The sequence below is a fragment of the Mobula birostris genome, chromosome 12 (assembly GCF_030028105.1).
Source record: "Mobula birostris isolate sMobBir1 chromosome 12, sMobBir1.hap1, whole genome shotgun sequence".
NCBI lineage: Eukaryota > Metazoa > Chordata > Chondrichthyes > Myliobatiformes > Myliobatidae > Mobula > Mobula birostris.
Window position 1 is genome coordinate 109,139,260 of NC_092381.1, and position 16,179 is coordinate 109,155,438.

A 16,179-nucleotide genomic window follows, 5' to 3' on the forward strand; every position below is an offset into this window, starting at 1 on the left:
TAATGTGGATAAATGTGAAGTTATCCACTTTGGTGGCAAAAATAGGAAAACAGATTATTATCTGAATGGTGGCTGATTAGGAAAAGGGGAGGTGCAACGTGACCTGGGTGTCATTATACACCAGTCATTGAAAGTGGGCATGCAGGTACAGCAGGCGGTGAAAAAGGCGAATGGTATGCTGGCATTTATAGCAAGAGGATTCGAGTACAGGAGCAGGGAGGTACTACTGCAGTTGTACAAGGCCTTGGTGAGACCACACCTGGAGTATTGTGTGCAGTTTTGGTCCCCTAATCTGAGGAAAGACATCCTTGCCATAGAGGGAGTACAGAGAAGGTTCACCAGATTGATTCCTGGGATGGCAGGACTTTCATATGAAGAAAGACTGGATGAACTGGGCTTGTACTCGTTGGAATTTAGAAGATTGAGGGGGGATCTGATTGAAACGTATAAGATCCTAAAGGGATTGGACAGGCTAGATGCAGGAAGATTGTTCCCGATGTTGGGGAAGTCCAGAACGAGGGGTCATAGTTTGAGGATAGAGGGGAAGCCTTTTAGGACCGAGATTAGGAAAAACTTCTTCACACAGAGAGTGGTGAATCTGTGGAATTCTCTGCCACAGGAAACAGTTGAGGCCAGTTCATTGGCTATATTTAAGAGGGAGTTAGATATGGCCCTTGTGGCTACGGGGGTCAGGGGGTATGGAGGGAAGGCTGGGGCGGTGTTCTGAGTTGGATGATCAGCCATGATCATAATAAATGGCGGTGCAGGCTCAAAGGGCCGAATGGCCTACTCCTGCACCTATTTGCTATGTTTCTATCCCACCTCGATCCAAAAGGCTCCGACGAGCTAAGATACTCTCTACCCCCCTCTCCCTTTCTTCCCCAACGGAGGGTAACCACACAAAAGCTGATTCACTTCCGCGTAGTCCTTCACGAACCTCCGATGAATCTCCGGGTTGTATATGGTGACATAAATGAACCCAAAGTATCATCCACACGTGAATGGTGGATCAGACTGAATGGGGCGAATGGCTTAATGCAGCTCCCGCATCTTATGGTCAATACTTGACACACCGCTGTTCAGCTTGGCGAAGAAGCCGATTATAGACTTTGCAGCAGACGGAAACCTAAGGTCTGCGGACCTCTTTGGGGATCGAAGTGGAGATCGAGGGACAGCAAGTTTAAATTTCCAGCTCTTAGTTCAGAGGACCGGGCCTGCGCCCAGCATGCAAATACAATTATGAAGAAAGCACGGCAGCACCTCAGCTTCCTTAGGAATTTGCAAAGATTCGGCACGACAACAAACTTCTATAGATGTGTAGTGGAGAGTATATTGTCTGGCTGTAATGGAAACACCAATACCCTTGAACTGAAAATCGTACAGAAAGTGGTGAATACAGCCCAGATTACTACGGGCAACACCCTCCCAACCACTGAGCGCATCTACATGAAACGTCGTCTCAGGAAAACAGCGTCCATCATCAGGAATCCCTGCCACTCAGGTCATGGTCTCATCTCGTTGCTGCCATCATGGAGGAGGAACAGGAGCCTCAGGTCCCACACCACCAGGTTCAGGAACAGTTATTACCCCACAACCATCAGGCTCCTGAACCAGTGTGGATAACTTCACTCACCACAATGAGCCTCAGGTCCCACACCACCAGGTTCAGGAACAGTTCTTACCCCTCAACCATCAGGCTCCTGAACCAGTGTGGATAACTTCACTCACCACAATGAGCCTCAGGTCCCACACCACCAGGTTCAGGAACAGTTATTACCCCACAACCATCAGGCTCCTGAACCAGTGTGGATAACTTCACTCACCACAATGAGCCTCAGGACCCACACCACCAGGTTCAGGAACAGTTATTACCCCTCAACCATCAGGCTCCTGAACAAAAGGGAATACTTCATTTGCCTCATCATTGAAATGTTCCCACAACCAATGAACTGATTTTCAAAGACTCTTTAGCTCATGTTCTCAATGATTATTGTTTATTTATTTATATTAGTGTTTCTTTCTGTATTTTTGGTTTGTTGGCTTCTGCACTCTGGCTGAATGGCCCAGTTGAGACAGCCTTCAATCATTCTATTATGGTTATTATTCTATTATGGATTTACTGAATATGCCCTCAAGAAAACAAATTTTAAGGTTGTATATGGTGACATATTTGTACTTTGTACATTGTTCAGACCAAACATCAGAATGGGGGAAGAAATGTGATCCAAGTGACTTTGACCATGCTGGTGCCAGAAGGGTGGTTCGAGTATCTCAGAAACCGCTGGTCTCCTGGGATTTTCACGCACAGCAGGTTCCAAGCCTTCCTTTACGCCACAGACCCCTACCATAAACCAAAGGGTCCATGAAACCCAGGATGCAAATCCCAGCTCCAGAGTTTACAGAGAATGGTGCAAACAAAAAAAACCCAAAACACCTAGTGAGCAGCAGTTGTATGTGTGTAAACACCTCATTAATGAGGCCAAGGCTGGTTCAAGCTGACGGGACGGTAACAACATGTCGAAGGGGATAGACTAAGGCAACAGAAGCCCACGAACATAATCAGTGGCCAGTTTATTAGGTACAGGCAGCACCTGATAAAGTGGCCACTGAGTGTATCGACACACACACACTTGGAATTTGCACAGACACACACACAGACGCAGACACTTTGAATTTGCTCACACACACGTTGCTCCCTGTGTCTTGTGGCACACCAGGAGGCAAGTTTGCTATTTCTTTAAAAATGTGGAATATAAAACGAGCCAACTGTGTGAAAAATGGTTTTCAGATCTGTAATTATAAAATTTAAAACCTCATTAAATTCACCCTCTTGGCACAATGAAAAACACTTGTTTTTAAAGCAGTAAATCTTGTAAAGTAACTACTCAAGAAAATAAGTTGCAGCATTCTCTAGAAAATACTGTAGTGTTACAAAAAAATTACAATATAAATATCCTTAAACAAACCCAGGCAAAGCCATTCAGTAGTCCCTTCATCTCTCCATTGGGATGAAGCTGCATGCTGGTAACTGGCTCAAACACAACTTCAAGGACAAACTGGTGCAATGGGATGCTGGGATATTGGCATTCAAGAAAACTTTCAGTACTTAGGCATGCATCAAGTCTTGAGAGTTTCTAATGAACTTGCTCCACTTGTAGTTCTTTTGACTGCACAGTGAAAAGTGGCAGGAAAAGATCAGCGGCTAGCCGTTTCCATGGTCACTGGTGAATTTTGTCCAGCAGTCACGGGAGTGGATTTTCCTGCACTGACTGGTAAATCGCAATGAGCAAAGAAACTCTGTAGCCTTGTCGCCCAACAATTCACACAAATCATCCACATCAGGCTACTGTTCATTTCATCAAAGTTTCATGACAGATGCTGGTAATTTTCAACCTGATTCTGATTTCTGAAAACCTAAGTCACATCAAAATGATTCCTTCCATGTTAATCTGAACACAAGAAATGCTTGTAGGAATGGTGAGGGGGCAAGTTAGTTTAAAAAATTATGATCTTCAAGGACTTTTTTTTTTAAAATGGGAAGAAAGTAACTTTGACATCAAGATGTTAGGAACTGCTAGGATTTTGCTGATTTACCACAGATTTTTGTTGCGCTCCCTAGATGTACAAGCCTTTGGGTTTGACATCACACTGTGCTGAGAATGGGACGATACACTAGCACTGTCAGAAATACTTTTCCTCAGTGAAACCTTGTGACCTGTATACAATAACCGAACTAGCAACTAGATCATTCTGAATTGTACAAAGTTTTTAATAAGAATGGAAGTTTGCCCACTGACCCCTCTGTTAATGGTAGGGGGTGTCCATGGCATAAAAAAAATTTGGGAACCTCTGGCCGAAACCAAGAAGCAGAATATGCAGAGACAGGGGATCCAAACCCCAGTCACAGTGGTATTGGTCAGAATGGGTCCCACCCATCTGCCCTCTTCCCTATTGATTCCTACATTACGTGTGACAATGACTGGGAATTCTCCCTTTCAGGACAAGTGATCACACCAAGTAACTGAGAGTGATTTCATGTATATTTTTCTAACCCTTCTCCAACTCCTGGAAAAAACCGCCAGATTTTATTAGGAGAAGTTGCTGTGATTTTGATCGTTCCTTTGGTTTTCTCAACTCCTTAAATAGACTCAGTCTTCTGATTAAATTTACATTGCTGTGAAATTACCTCATTGTTTGAGCCTAGACAAACACTTGCTCTCCCCTCCAGTTGCCTTCAAAACATTTGTAACAGACAATGAAGATGGAGTGACCAGTGTTGAACACGGTGGCACACAATTCATGTCCCCAAGTCATTCATGTTTGATTTAGTTTTGGGACAGTTATGATTAACCTTGAAGTTCACAAGGAAACTTGTAGCTAGCCGTAAGACTGCAGGACACTTTTACCAGTGACTCCCATGCACATCCTCACCAAGGTTGGCTCTGGAGTTATCGAGACTCTCTTCCATAGACTCTGCCCACACGTCCTGCTGTAAAGCCCCACCAACCCCAGACATTCTCTCTTCACACTTCCTCCCCTCCCAACCAACAATTTCAAGGACAAGAGCCTGAAAGCACCTTCCACCAGACTGAAGCACAGCCTCGATCTTGCTGTTATAAGACTCTTGAATACTTAGTGCAGAGACTGGTAATTAACATGTGAAACAGACTGAATTTTAAACTAGTCTGCACAAACTAGCAAATATCACACTTTTTTTTTGGTGGGAGTGGGGGAGGGGAAGCACGCACAAGGTCGAAAGTGATGTAAAAGGCAGGGAACGCAAGCTTTGTCGTTCCTAGTCTGCCAATATCCCAGCATTCTTTGCAAAGGTCAGGAACCCCTCTCCCCCGGATGCATGCTTCATACCTGTGCAGTCGTGACATCTAACAGTGTTTAGAAATCTAGATTTAGTAGTGAAATATACACACGCACTTCTCGTATTTATATAAAATTCCAGTGTAGTTCCTCCATTGCTGCTCTGTGTACAAACTACGTTAGTCGACTTTTAAAAGTCTTTAAGTCACATTTCACAAAGCGAAAGTAAAAGTCTTGGTGTTCAGTAGTATTCATATTTATCCTGTGTGGTTCTGCCCCCTTAGAAACAGCAGTGTCGAACTTCAGTCAGAAGATCCAGTTGAAAGAGGTGGTTGCCAAAGCAAGTCACCGTGGATGGAAGATATCTCACAGGCCCATGGGGTCAGACAGGAAACTACCCTGTTCTTGTAAATGCCAAATGCTTTATTTATGAGATATATGCTTCCTAGTTTTAAAATCACAGAATTTCTTCTCTCCCGGCTGGGACTAAGCTCATTTTAGACGGTTGCCCCGCATTAGTAGTACGATGCAGGATGGGTGCCCCGCCTTGCTCAGGAAGGGGTGCTTCAGTAACTCAGAAGCCAACGCTCTCTGTGAGGGGTCCCGCACTAGCAGCCGGTCCAGGAACCCCTTAAGGAGGGGAGAAACCTACAAGAAAACAGAGAGACAGTGTCAGAACAACAACATACAAAATGCTGGAGGAACTCAGTAGGCAGGCAACATCTATGGAAGAGAGTACATAGTCAACATTTCAAGATGAGACCCTTCTTCAGGGCTGGAGAAGAAGATGAGAAGTCAGAATAAGAAAGTGGGGGCAGGGAAGGAAAAAAAAAATACAAGGTGGCAGGAGATAGGTGAAACTGGCGGGGGCTGTGGGTGAAGTAAAGAGCTAGCAAGTTGATTGGTGAAAGAGATAACAGGGCTAGAGAAGTGGGGGGCAACCTGATAGGAGAGGACAGAAGGCTATGGAAAAAGGGAAGAGGGAGGAGTACCAGAGGGAGCTGATGGGCAGGTAAGGAGATAAAGTGAGAGGGGGAAATGGGAATGGGGAATGGTGAAGGAGAGAGGGGCGGGGCAATTACCAGAAGTTCAAGAAATTGATGTTTATGTCCAGGCTAGAGGCTACCCAGATGGAATATATAGGGTTACACATAGCCCTCTATTTTTCTAAGCTCCATGTACCAAAAGACTCACAGGTCAAGTGACGTCTCACCTGGAAGGACTGTTTGGGGCCCTGAATGGCAGTGCGGGAGGAGGCGTAGGCAGAGGTGTGGCACTTGTTCCACTTGGTAAAGTACTGGTGACACCAGAGACAGTGGACGCTGGGATCTGGAGGGACTCAGCAGGTCCGTGGAGGGTGAGGGAAACGCTGAGGTTCTGGGTTGAGACCCCACATCGGGACTGAGTGTGGAGATGGGAGATGGCCAGCAGAGAGGACTTGAGGTTGAATAGGTTAGGACTTTATCCTCTAAAGATCAGGGGCTACAAAACATTTTTATGCCATGAACCAATACCGTTAAACGAGGGGCCTGTGGAGCCCTGGTTGGGAATTCCTGCCCTAGAGTGTAAAAGATTGAGAGGAGATTTGATAGAGGTATACAAAATTATGAAGGGATAAATACAAGAGCTTGGGAGAATAGAACTAGAGGTCATGGGTTAAGGATGAAAGGTGATGTGGAGGATTTTGACCAACTGGGTCAGGTAAATACCTTTGCAAGATTATAGAATTGTGTGCCAGTATTGGTTAATGACTAGCTCAGGAGACAATCGTGGTGTTGCCCTTTAGCCTCCTGCTGTACATTACGAGGCCACCTCTGGCACTGCCCTTTAGCCTCCTGCTGTAAACACAAAACCACGTGGTACTGCCCTCTGGCCTACTGCTGTACACCACCAGGCTATGTGACTTAGGCAATTTTCCCTCTAGCTTGCTTAGAACAATACCAAATATGGAAACGTTGAACAAACTGTACCCGTTAGAATCAACTGTAATGAGGATGCGTGTCCTGATGGTAAGTGGAGTCGTTGCTTCCAAAGGGACTGCTCTCCGTGTCGTGTAAATAAAGACTCTCCTGGGTGTGGAAAAGGAAATTTCCTGCAGGTGAAATGTCTAAGGGGAACATGAGGGGGAATTTCTTCACTCAGAGTGAGGTGAGAGTGTGGAATGATCTGCCAGGGGGAGTGGTGTGTGCGGGTTCAATTTCCACATTTAAGCAAAATTTCGAAAGGTACGTGGATGGGAGGGGTACAGAGGGCAGAACGATGGGACTAGGCAGATAAATTATTCAGCATGGACTAGACAGGCTGAATGGCCTTTTTTAGTGCACTAGCATTCTATGATTAAAAGGGGTGGGGTGAGACAGGGCGTCATTGTGTGATTGGTGGATAGACGAGGGGTGAAGGATGCTGGGCAGGTGGTGATTGATGGACTGAGGAGGGGTGAAGGATGCTGGGCAGGTGGTGATCAGTGGACTGAGGAGGGGTGAAGGATGACGCGCAGGTGGTGATTGGTGGACTGAGGAGGGGTGAAGGATGATGGGCAGGTGGTGATTGATGGACTGAGGAGGGGTGAAGGATGCTGGGCAGGTGGTGATCAGTGGACTGAGGAGGGGTGAAGGATGACGCGCAGGTGGTGATTGGTGGACTGAGGAGGGGTGAAGGATGCTGGGCAGGTGGTGATCAGTGGACTGAGGAGGGGTGAAGGATGACGGGCAGGTGGTGATTGGTGGACTGAGGAGGGGTGAAGGATGACGGGCAGGTGGTGATTGGTGGACTGAGGAAGGGTGAAGGATGACGGGCAGGTGGTGATTGGTGGACTGAGGAGGGGTGAAGGATGATGGGCAGGTGGTGATTGGTGGACTGAGGAGAGGTGAAAGATGACGGGCAGGTGGAGATTGGTGGACTGAAGAGGGGTGAAGGATGCTGGGCAGGTGGTGATTGGTGGACTGAAGAGGGGTGAAGGATGCTGGGCAGGTGGTGATTGGTGGACTGAGGAGGGGTGAAGGATGATGGGCAGGTGGTGATTGGTGGACTGAGGAGGGGTGAAGGATGACGGGCAGGTGGTGATTGGTGGACAGAGGAGGGGTGAAGGATGACGGGCAGGTGGTGATTGGTGGACAGAGGAGGGGTGAAGGATGTTGGGCAGGTGGTGATTGGTGGACTGAGGAGGGGTGAAGGATGACGGACAGGTGGTGATTGGTGGACAGAGGAGGGGTGAAGGATGTTGGGCAGGTGGTGATTGGTGGACTGAGGAGGGGTGAAGGATGACGGGCAGGTGGTGATTGGTGGACAGAGGAGGGGTGAAGGATGACGGGCAGGTGGTGATTGGTGGACTGAGGAGGGGTGAAGGATGACGGGCAGGTGGTGATTGGTGGACTGAGGAGGGGTGAAGGATGACGGGCAGGTGGTGATTGGTGGACAGAGGAGGGGTGAAGGATGTTGGGCAGTAGGATAAAGTTGAGAGTGGAATTGGTAGATGGAGGAAGGCAGGTGATAGATGGAAACAGAAAAGGTAAAAATCAGTGGGAGTCCAGGAGGAGAGACAGGAGGCTGGAGGGCGATAAGAGGGAAGACAGGGGCTGAAATCTAATAAGGAAGGTGGCAACTGGAATCATCAAGGGGAGGTGAGGGGCAATGGGAGGGGGGTGGAAACAGTACAGCAGCAGTTAGTGCACCAGTGACGTGGGTTTACTTCAACTACTGTCTGCAAGTAGTTTGTACGTTCTCCCAGTGACCACGCCGGATTCCTTCAGGTGCTCCAGTTTCCTTCCACACAAGGGGCATTATTTTAAGGTGACGGAGGAAAATATAGGGGGATGTCAGAGGTAGTGTTTTTTTAAAAATACACAGAGTGGAGCGTGTCTGGAATCCCCTGCCAGGGGTGGTGGTAGGCAGATACATTAGGGATCTTACAGTAGGTTAAAAAGTTGGTACAACATCTGTACTGTGTTCTATGATTCACTGCGCATCTATCCAACTCCACCGATTTCAGAGGGTTTTACAGGGAAGCTTCCGCTCCGGGAAGCGTGCTGTTGGGATTACCCTCTCCCGTAACCAAATCACCTGGAAATGCCCCAGTCCCACCCTGGGATTGCTAGAGCAGTGTCTGTCGTCAGATAATCTGTGACCAGGACACCTTCTCTCACCTACTGCAGGTGCCCACACCTTCTGCATATTTTACATTTCAAATCAGGAGCTGAATTAAAAGCAAGGATGTAATGTTGAGGCTTTATAAAGCATTATTGAGGCCTGACGTGGAGTATTGACAGCAGTTTTGGCCCCATATTTAAAAAAAAGGCTGTGCTGACATTGGAGAGGGTTCAAAAGGAGGTTCACGAAAATGATTCTGGGATTGAAAGGCTTGTCGTGCGAGGAGTGTTTGATAGCTCTGGGCCTGTACTAATGGGATGACCTCAATGAAACCCATTGAATGTTGAAAGGTCTTGACAGAGTGGATGTGGAGGGGACGTTTCGTATGGTGGGGGAATCTAGGACCAGAGGACACAGCCTCAGAATAGAACGGCGACGAGGAAGAACTTCTTCAGCCAGAGAGTGGTGTATCTGTGGAATTCGTTGCCAAATCATTGGGTACATTTAAGGCAAAGGTTGATAGATTTTTGATTAGTCAGGGCAAGATGGGGTATGAGGCAGGAGATTGGTGCTGAGAGGGAAATGGATCAGCCATGATGAAATGGCAGAACAGACTTGATGGGACAAATGGCCTAATTCTGCTCCTCTATCTTATGGTCTAACACTGTTATTGAGGTTGTCAGGTTCAGACAGTACAAATTTAATGACTAAGTGAGAGATGCCTAATTTAAACCTAATTCACAAGCAACAGTTACACAGGCTGTTAAGATCAAATATTTCACCCACGGATGACACACTGTTTCACCTTTAACCAGCTGCTGTTCATAACAGACACTTCTGCCAACATTAATTTTGAAAGTATTCATTCCACTCCCAAGTTTGAGAAATTTGCTTAAAGTGGCAAATGCACAATTTAAAAAAAAATTTAGGGATACAGTATTCAGCAAAACCTTCAGGCCCATCCAACTGCACCGCCAAGCAAGACACCTATTTATTTAACTCTAGCCTAATCATAGGACATGGGTGGCAGGGTGGAGATACCTCTCTACTAGTGCTCCTGCCCTCCCTAGCAAGGTGTAGCACCTGCTTAGCTCCCCTTCCCCACCCCCCACCCTGGATCAGGGTCACGTGAAGCCACGGGAGCAGGTGGTGGATGGTCGTACGAGCAGCCGGTGCATATCACAAGTCCTGGTTATGTGACCACTGACGCCAGGCAGACAATCTCTGAAGAGAATTGATAATGGCTGGGGTCACCCGTCTTGTGAAGACACTGTTCAGAAGACAATGACAAACCACTTCTGTAGAAGAATTTTCCAAGAACAATCATGGTCATGGAAAGACCATGATGTGCATGCCGTACAACACGGCACAATGACGATGGTGAATCACAGGGCAATTTTTCAATGACCGGTTAACCTACTAACTTTGAACTGTGGGAGGAAACCAGAGTGCTGAAGGAAACTCTCATGCTCACGGGGAGAACATGCAGTACAAACTCTTTCGGAATCGAACTCTGACACCCTGAGCTGTAATGGCTTCACCCTTACCGCTACACTGAACTACCGACACTTGAGGAACTCCAACCATGCCATCGACTTTGGATGATGGAGACAGGAGGTCATCGATGGCCTATGCTCCAGTGGGAACTGAGGGACCTAGGAGATAGAACCACCGCCGCGCTGCCGTTAGCAACCTGGCCCTTTACTGCTGCCGTAGAACAGCAAGTTTCACAACGTCTGTGTCAGGGTAGCAAATCTGAGTCTGGTTCACTGGTGTCAGCCTAGACCTTCGTAGTCAGGATCTCCTGAATGGCACTTGAAGCTGCAAGCTACCTAGTGAGGAAGTTCAACCCAGAATTATCGGGGATGATCTAAGAACCTAATGTATTCTTCCAGCTGATTCAATCACAAGGGATAAGGACATAGGACCCATTTGTAGCGGTTACTTTAAAACAAGCCAAAACTGCTCAGAGTTGTCAAGCAGGGGGTGGTTGATACTGTGTGACGTGCTGTCCACATAAAACATATTTCTGAAGTTGAAGAAAGTACGTTCTATCCTTTATTGAGAAACCAGCAAAGACAAATCATCTCGTAATGATAAAACTAATGAAACTAAAACTCGTGATATAACAAAATAAAGTCTTAGTGCATTCAAACGTACTTAAGCGATTTTAGCATAACTAAGCCAAGCATTCTTAAACAGTCAACAAAAACATCATTTCCCCCAACTTACTCCCTGGTCTAGTTAGTTCCTCTCCACAACTTGTGGCACATAGGGTGGAAACCCTGTCATTTCTGTAACAGTTTTTGTCTGCTCTTTTTTAAACAAGGCTAAGCTGCTAGCTTGACGCTCAACCCAGTACGGACAGAAAGAGTGCAAGGGGCCGGCCGGCCGGATTCAAACCGGAACCACTCGCCTCAAAGTCCAGTGCAGATGCCACTACACCATCAGCTGGCTACTCCCTCCTCTAACCAGACTCAAAACTGAACTGGAGACAGCGAGAATATGTAACTACACTCATCTGTTTCAAGCACCCCCCAACCCACGTGATTAACTCACCACAATAAACACACAACACAAAATACAATACAAAGAGAAAATAGATACATGGCTACACCATTTAAAAAATGCACAGTTGTGGTAAATAGATGTTGACTTCTTAAACCGAAGACCAGAATCTGTGCGGATTGGCAATAACATCTCCACCTCGCTGACAATCAATGCTGACGCACCAATGGGATGTGTGTTAGCCCATGCTCTACTCTCTCTACACCCACAACTGCGTAGCTAGGCAGAGCTCAAATGTCATCTATAAAGTTGCGGACAATACAAATATTCTTGGCAGAACTTCAGATGATGATGAGAGGCTGTACAGGAGTGAGATACATCAGCTTGTCGAGTGCTGTCGCAGCAACAATCTTGCCCTCAATGCCAGTATGACCAAAGAGCTGTATGTGGCCTTCAGAAAGGGTAAGACAAGGAACACCAGTCTTCACTGAGGGATTGGAAGTGGAAAGGGTGAGCAATTTCAAGTTCCCGGATGTCAGCATCTATCCTGGTCCAACATATCAATGCAGCTACAAGGACAACATGACAATGGCTATATTTCATTAGGAGCATGAGGAAATTTGGTATGTCACCAAAAATACAAGTTTCTACAGAGCATTCTAAATGGCTGCATCACCCTCTGGTATTGGGCGGGGGGGGGAGGGGGACAATAGAAGAAAGCTGCAGAGTTGTAAACTCAGTCAGCTCCATCATGGGCACTAGCCTCCGTAGTATCCAGGACATCTTCTAGGAGAGATGCCTCAAATAGGCAGCACCCATTATTAAGGAGCCACCATTCACCCAGGATGTGCCTCGTTCACATTGCTACCACCAGGGAGGCGGTACAAGCCTCTTCCCCTCTGCCATCCCATTTCTGAGTGGACATCAGCACTACCTCACTACTTTTTAATTTCCATTTTGCACTACTTACTTAATCCAACCGTTTAATATATATTCAGTGATTGCATTGTACTGCTGCCTCAAAGACAACAAATTCCATGGCATATGCCGGTGATATTGAACCCCATTCTGATTCCTTGGGCCATTGTACGGTGCAATACTTTACCTTCTGACCGTTCTTCAGTTTGGGGGGCAGATTGTCCCGTATCATTTTCATGGCCTTTAGTGGAGGTTCATTGAAGTACGGAGGCTCCCCATCAACCATTTCTATGACCATTATACCCAGTGACCAGATATCCACCTGTAAAGAAAGGCAGAGGTCACTGGGGTTCAGCACACAGGTGAACAGCATCAAAACCGGTTTTCATCCACGTCCCTTCCATGCACCTCACAAAACTGATGGAAGACATTCAGTGCAACACACACAAAATGCCAGAGAAACTCAGCACATCAGGTAGCGTCAATGGAGAGGAATAACCAGTCAATGTTTCTGGCCGAGACCCTTCATCAGGACTGGAAAGGAAGGGGAGCAGTCCGGGTACAAAGGTGGGGGAGGAAGAAGTACAAGGTGGCAGGTGCTAGGTGAAACTGGGAGCGGGGGAGGGGTGAAGTAAAGAGCTGGAAAGTTGATTGGTGAAAGAGACAAAGAGCCGGAGAAAGGGGAATCTAACTGGTGAGGACAGAAGGCCATGAAAGGAAAGGGAAGGGGGAGGAACACCAGAGGGAGGTGATGGGCGAGTTTACGAAGACATTTAGTAGTTTTCAGAATGAGAGATCACCGCATGTAACTCCAACTTCACAAGCGAAGTAGAACAGCGGAAATGTCCATACAATAAGCTACAGCTTAAAGATTGCTTCTCTTCCTGTGTTTTATAACAGAATGAGGAGGAATTTCTTTAGCCAGAGCATGGTGAATCTGTGGTGTTTAATGCCAGAGACGGCTGTGGAGGCCAAATCATTGGGTATGTTTAAGACAGACTGATAAGTTATTGAGAGATCAAGGGTTACAGGGACAATGGAGTTGTGAGAAACAAAACAAAAATAAAAATTCAGAAATGACGGCATGGCAGACTTGACGGGCAGAATAGGCCAATTCTGTGCCAGTATATTACAGTCTAACCTCCTGACAAAAGTTACAGTAGACAATTCTTCAAATACATGTACTTCAATATGAAACACATGTACTTCAATATGCTCAGTTTCAGGTACAGTATTTGGAGTCACAGAACACTACAGAACAGAAAGGCCCTTCAGCCCATCTACCCCATGCCAAACTATTAATTGGCCTATTCCCATCTGTCTGCATCTTGACCATAGCCTCTCATACACTTCCCGTCCATATACTTAACCAAATTTCTCATAAGTACTGAAATCAAACCTTTACCCACCACCTGCGTTGGCAGCTCATTGCACATCCTAACCACGCTCTGAGTGAAGAAGCTCCTCCTCAAACTTTTCATCTTTCACCCTCAACCCATGTCCTCCAGTTGTAGTTCCACCCAACCTCAGTAGAAAAAGTTTGCTTGCATTTATGCTATCAATATCTCCCCTCATAATTTTGTATACCTCTATCAAATCTCCCCTCATTCTCCTACATTCTAGAGAATAAAGTGCAAATCTCTGCAACCCTTCCTTATAACTCAGGCTCTCCAGTCCCTACAACATCCTTGTAGGTTTTCTCTGTGCTCTTTTGCGTTCTGTGGAATAAAGTCCTAACTTATTCAACTTTTCTCTATAACTCAGGTCCTTGTTTAGTTTTGGAGTTTTCAATATTAAGCAGTGTGAACTTAATGTGATCGACTTCCCTACGAATCTTGCCACTGTCATTAACAAGCATGGCGAAAGGTTTCACCAGGACATTGCAGTCATGGAGAAACGGTATCAGGGCAACTGGAATCCATCAATGCTGGCTGATTATTGTTGGACACTTAAGTGAGAAGCCTCAGGCACTGAGTACAAATGAAAATTATCAACAAAACATTTTTAGTTTAGCTGAACTATTGCAGAGTCAACTCCGTTTAAGAAACTAAATGCATTGCATTCAATTAAAGTTAATTTTTTATTTCTCCAAATTCCTATGTGATACAAGTCATCTAAAATTATATTTGTTTTCAGCTTCAAGCAGCCTATCATAAACAAAAAGACAGATCTGAAAAAAGTTGCTGTCCAGTGACAGTGGTTTGCTGATGAGAATGAAGCTGATAAGGAAAGGCAGAAAGTTACCTCAGGACCGTACGGCATCCGGGAGATCAGCTCTGGCGCCATCCAGTAAGGTGTACCCACCAGTGACTTACGCCTCGGCACGTCCTTTGACACCTGGGCACAGAACCCAAAGTCCGAAAGCTTCACCTTAAAGACAAGTAGAGAGTGTGTAAACTGGTTTGTAGGGGTAACAACCTGTAACTCTTCATAGTACCTATTTTCAAATCCAGTCGAGATGTACTGATAGTGATATGGGCGTGGAAGGGGAATTAGTGTTGAGTTAATGGAAGTTCTTACAAAAAGCTTTTTCTTCCTCAGCCAGCATAAGACAGACCTTATTGAACATAGCACAGTACTGGTGAAAAAATATAGACAAGGGCCTGAGAAACAATTTGCCAAGAGGTGTAGATTACGGGTACACAGTACATTTTACTTCATACTGAAGGCTGGAATTCCACGACTAAACCAGGAGCAAAGAACAGTACAGGCCCTTCGGTCCACGATGTTGTGCTGACCATTTAACACAGTGCTAAATCAGTCCAACCCTTCCCTCTCAAATATCCCTCTTCCTAAGATTGACTTTAATGCCCCGAAGCCACCTGCGTCTACCATCACCCCTGCAGATATTCCAAGCAGCCACCACTCTCAGTGTACATAACTTAACTCTGGGACACCCCCTATACTTTCCTCACAATACCTTCAAATTTCGCCCACGTCTTAGCCACTTCCACCCTGCTGCCCACTTGATCGATGCCTCTTATCATCTTGTACATTTCATTCTTTAAATTTAGCTTTTGAGATGTCTTTAATTCCTTTGATCTTTCGTCCTCCTGCTGGCCGCTGTTCTTAGGTCCATATGGTTCAATGCCTTTATCACGTTAGGCAGAAGGAACACTGTAGAAACTCGGATCCCAATACTGCACAGCTGATTTGCCAGCTGTTTCCTTTTCATTTGTAATTAATTCAAAACAAATGCATGTTCCAACACGTTGGAAGACAGTTGGTGATCACAGAAACCAACAGACCACTGGAAGAATGTGTTTTTGATTATGAAACAATTTAAATGTCAACAAAAATAAAGAAACTCTGAAAGAACTCAGCAGGTCAGGCAGCATCTATGGAAAAGAATAAACAATCGACGTTTCGGGCTGAGACCCTTCCTTTCCAGTCCTGAACAAGGGTTTCGGCCGGAAATGTAGACTGTTTATTCATTTCTACAGGTGCTATCTGGCCTGCTGAGTTCCTCCAAGCATTTTGTGTGTGTTTCTTTGAATTTCCAGCATGTGCAGAATCTCTTATGTTTTTGAAAGAGACTCTGATTCCATTTAATTCCAGCCCTCCTGCAGATGAGAAATCTCACACACAGTACCTCACATGGCCACAAAGGGGCATTCACATCCAACTAAAGCAAGCTGTGGCCAGAATTAAGTGCTCTATAATTTTATAGTTCAGTTATTTAGTGCCCCGAAACGGAATCAACCTTTTAATAACTAAAATCAAAGGTAATAACTGCCACATCAGGGGAATAATTCTTGTCCATGTGGCCAATGCAACTCCCTCAGACTTACAGAAATCTTCAAAGGCAGCATGGCATAGTCACTGAACAATTAGTTGAACCCTGCTGTGTAT

At 45.8% G+C, this 16,179-nt stretch overlaps 1 protein-coding gene across 3 annotated transcripts in view; it reads right to left on the bottom strand.

The window, feature by feature from the left end:
* Positions 1-1,999: 1,999 nt before the first annotated feature.
* The window catches only part of pak4 (p21 protein (Cdc42/Rac)-activated kinase 4), a 217,973-nt gene continuing 203,793 nt past the window's right edge, over positions 2,000-16,179 (bottom strand). For all 3 annotated transcript variants that reach the window (XM_072274454.1, XM_072274453.1, XM_072274452.1), the window contains 3 exons: positions 14,572-14,697; positions 12,515-12,649; positions 2,000-5,463 (listed from right to left, as the gene is read on the bottom strand). In XM_072274454.1, the coding sequence (XP_072130555.1) occupies positions 5,308-5,463; positions 12,515-12,649; positions 14,572-14,697 (417 nt within the window). In that variant the 3' untranslated portion in view covers positions 2,000-5,307. The remainder of the gene's footprint in view (positions 5,464-12,514; positions 12,650-14,571; positions 14,698-16,179) is intronic.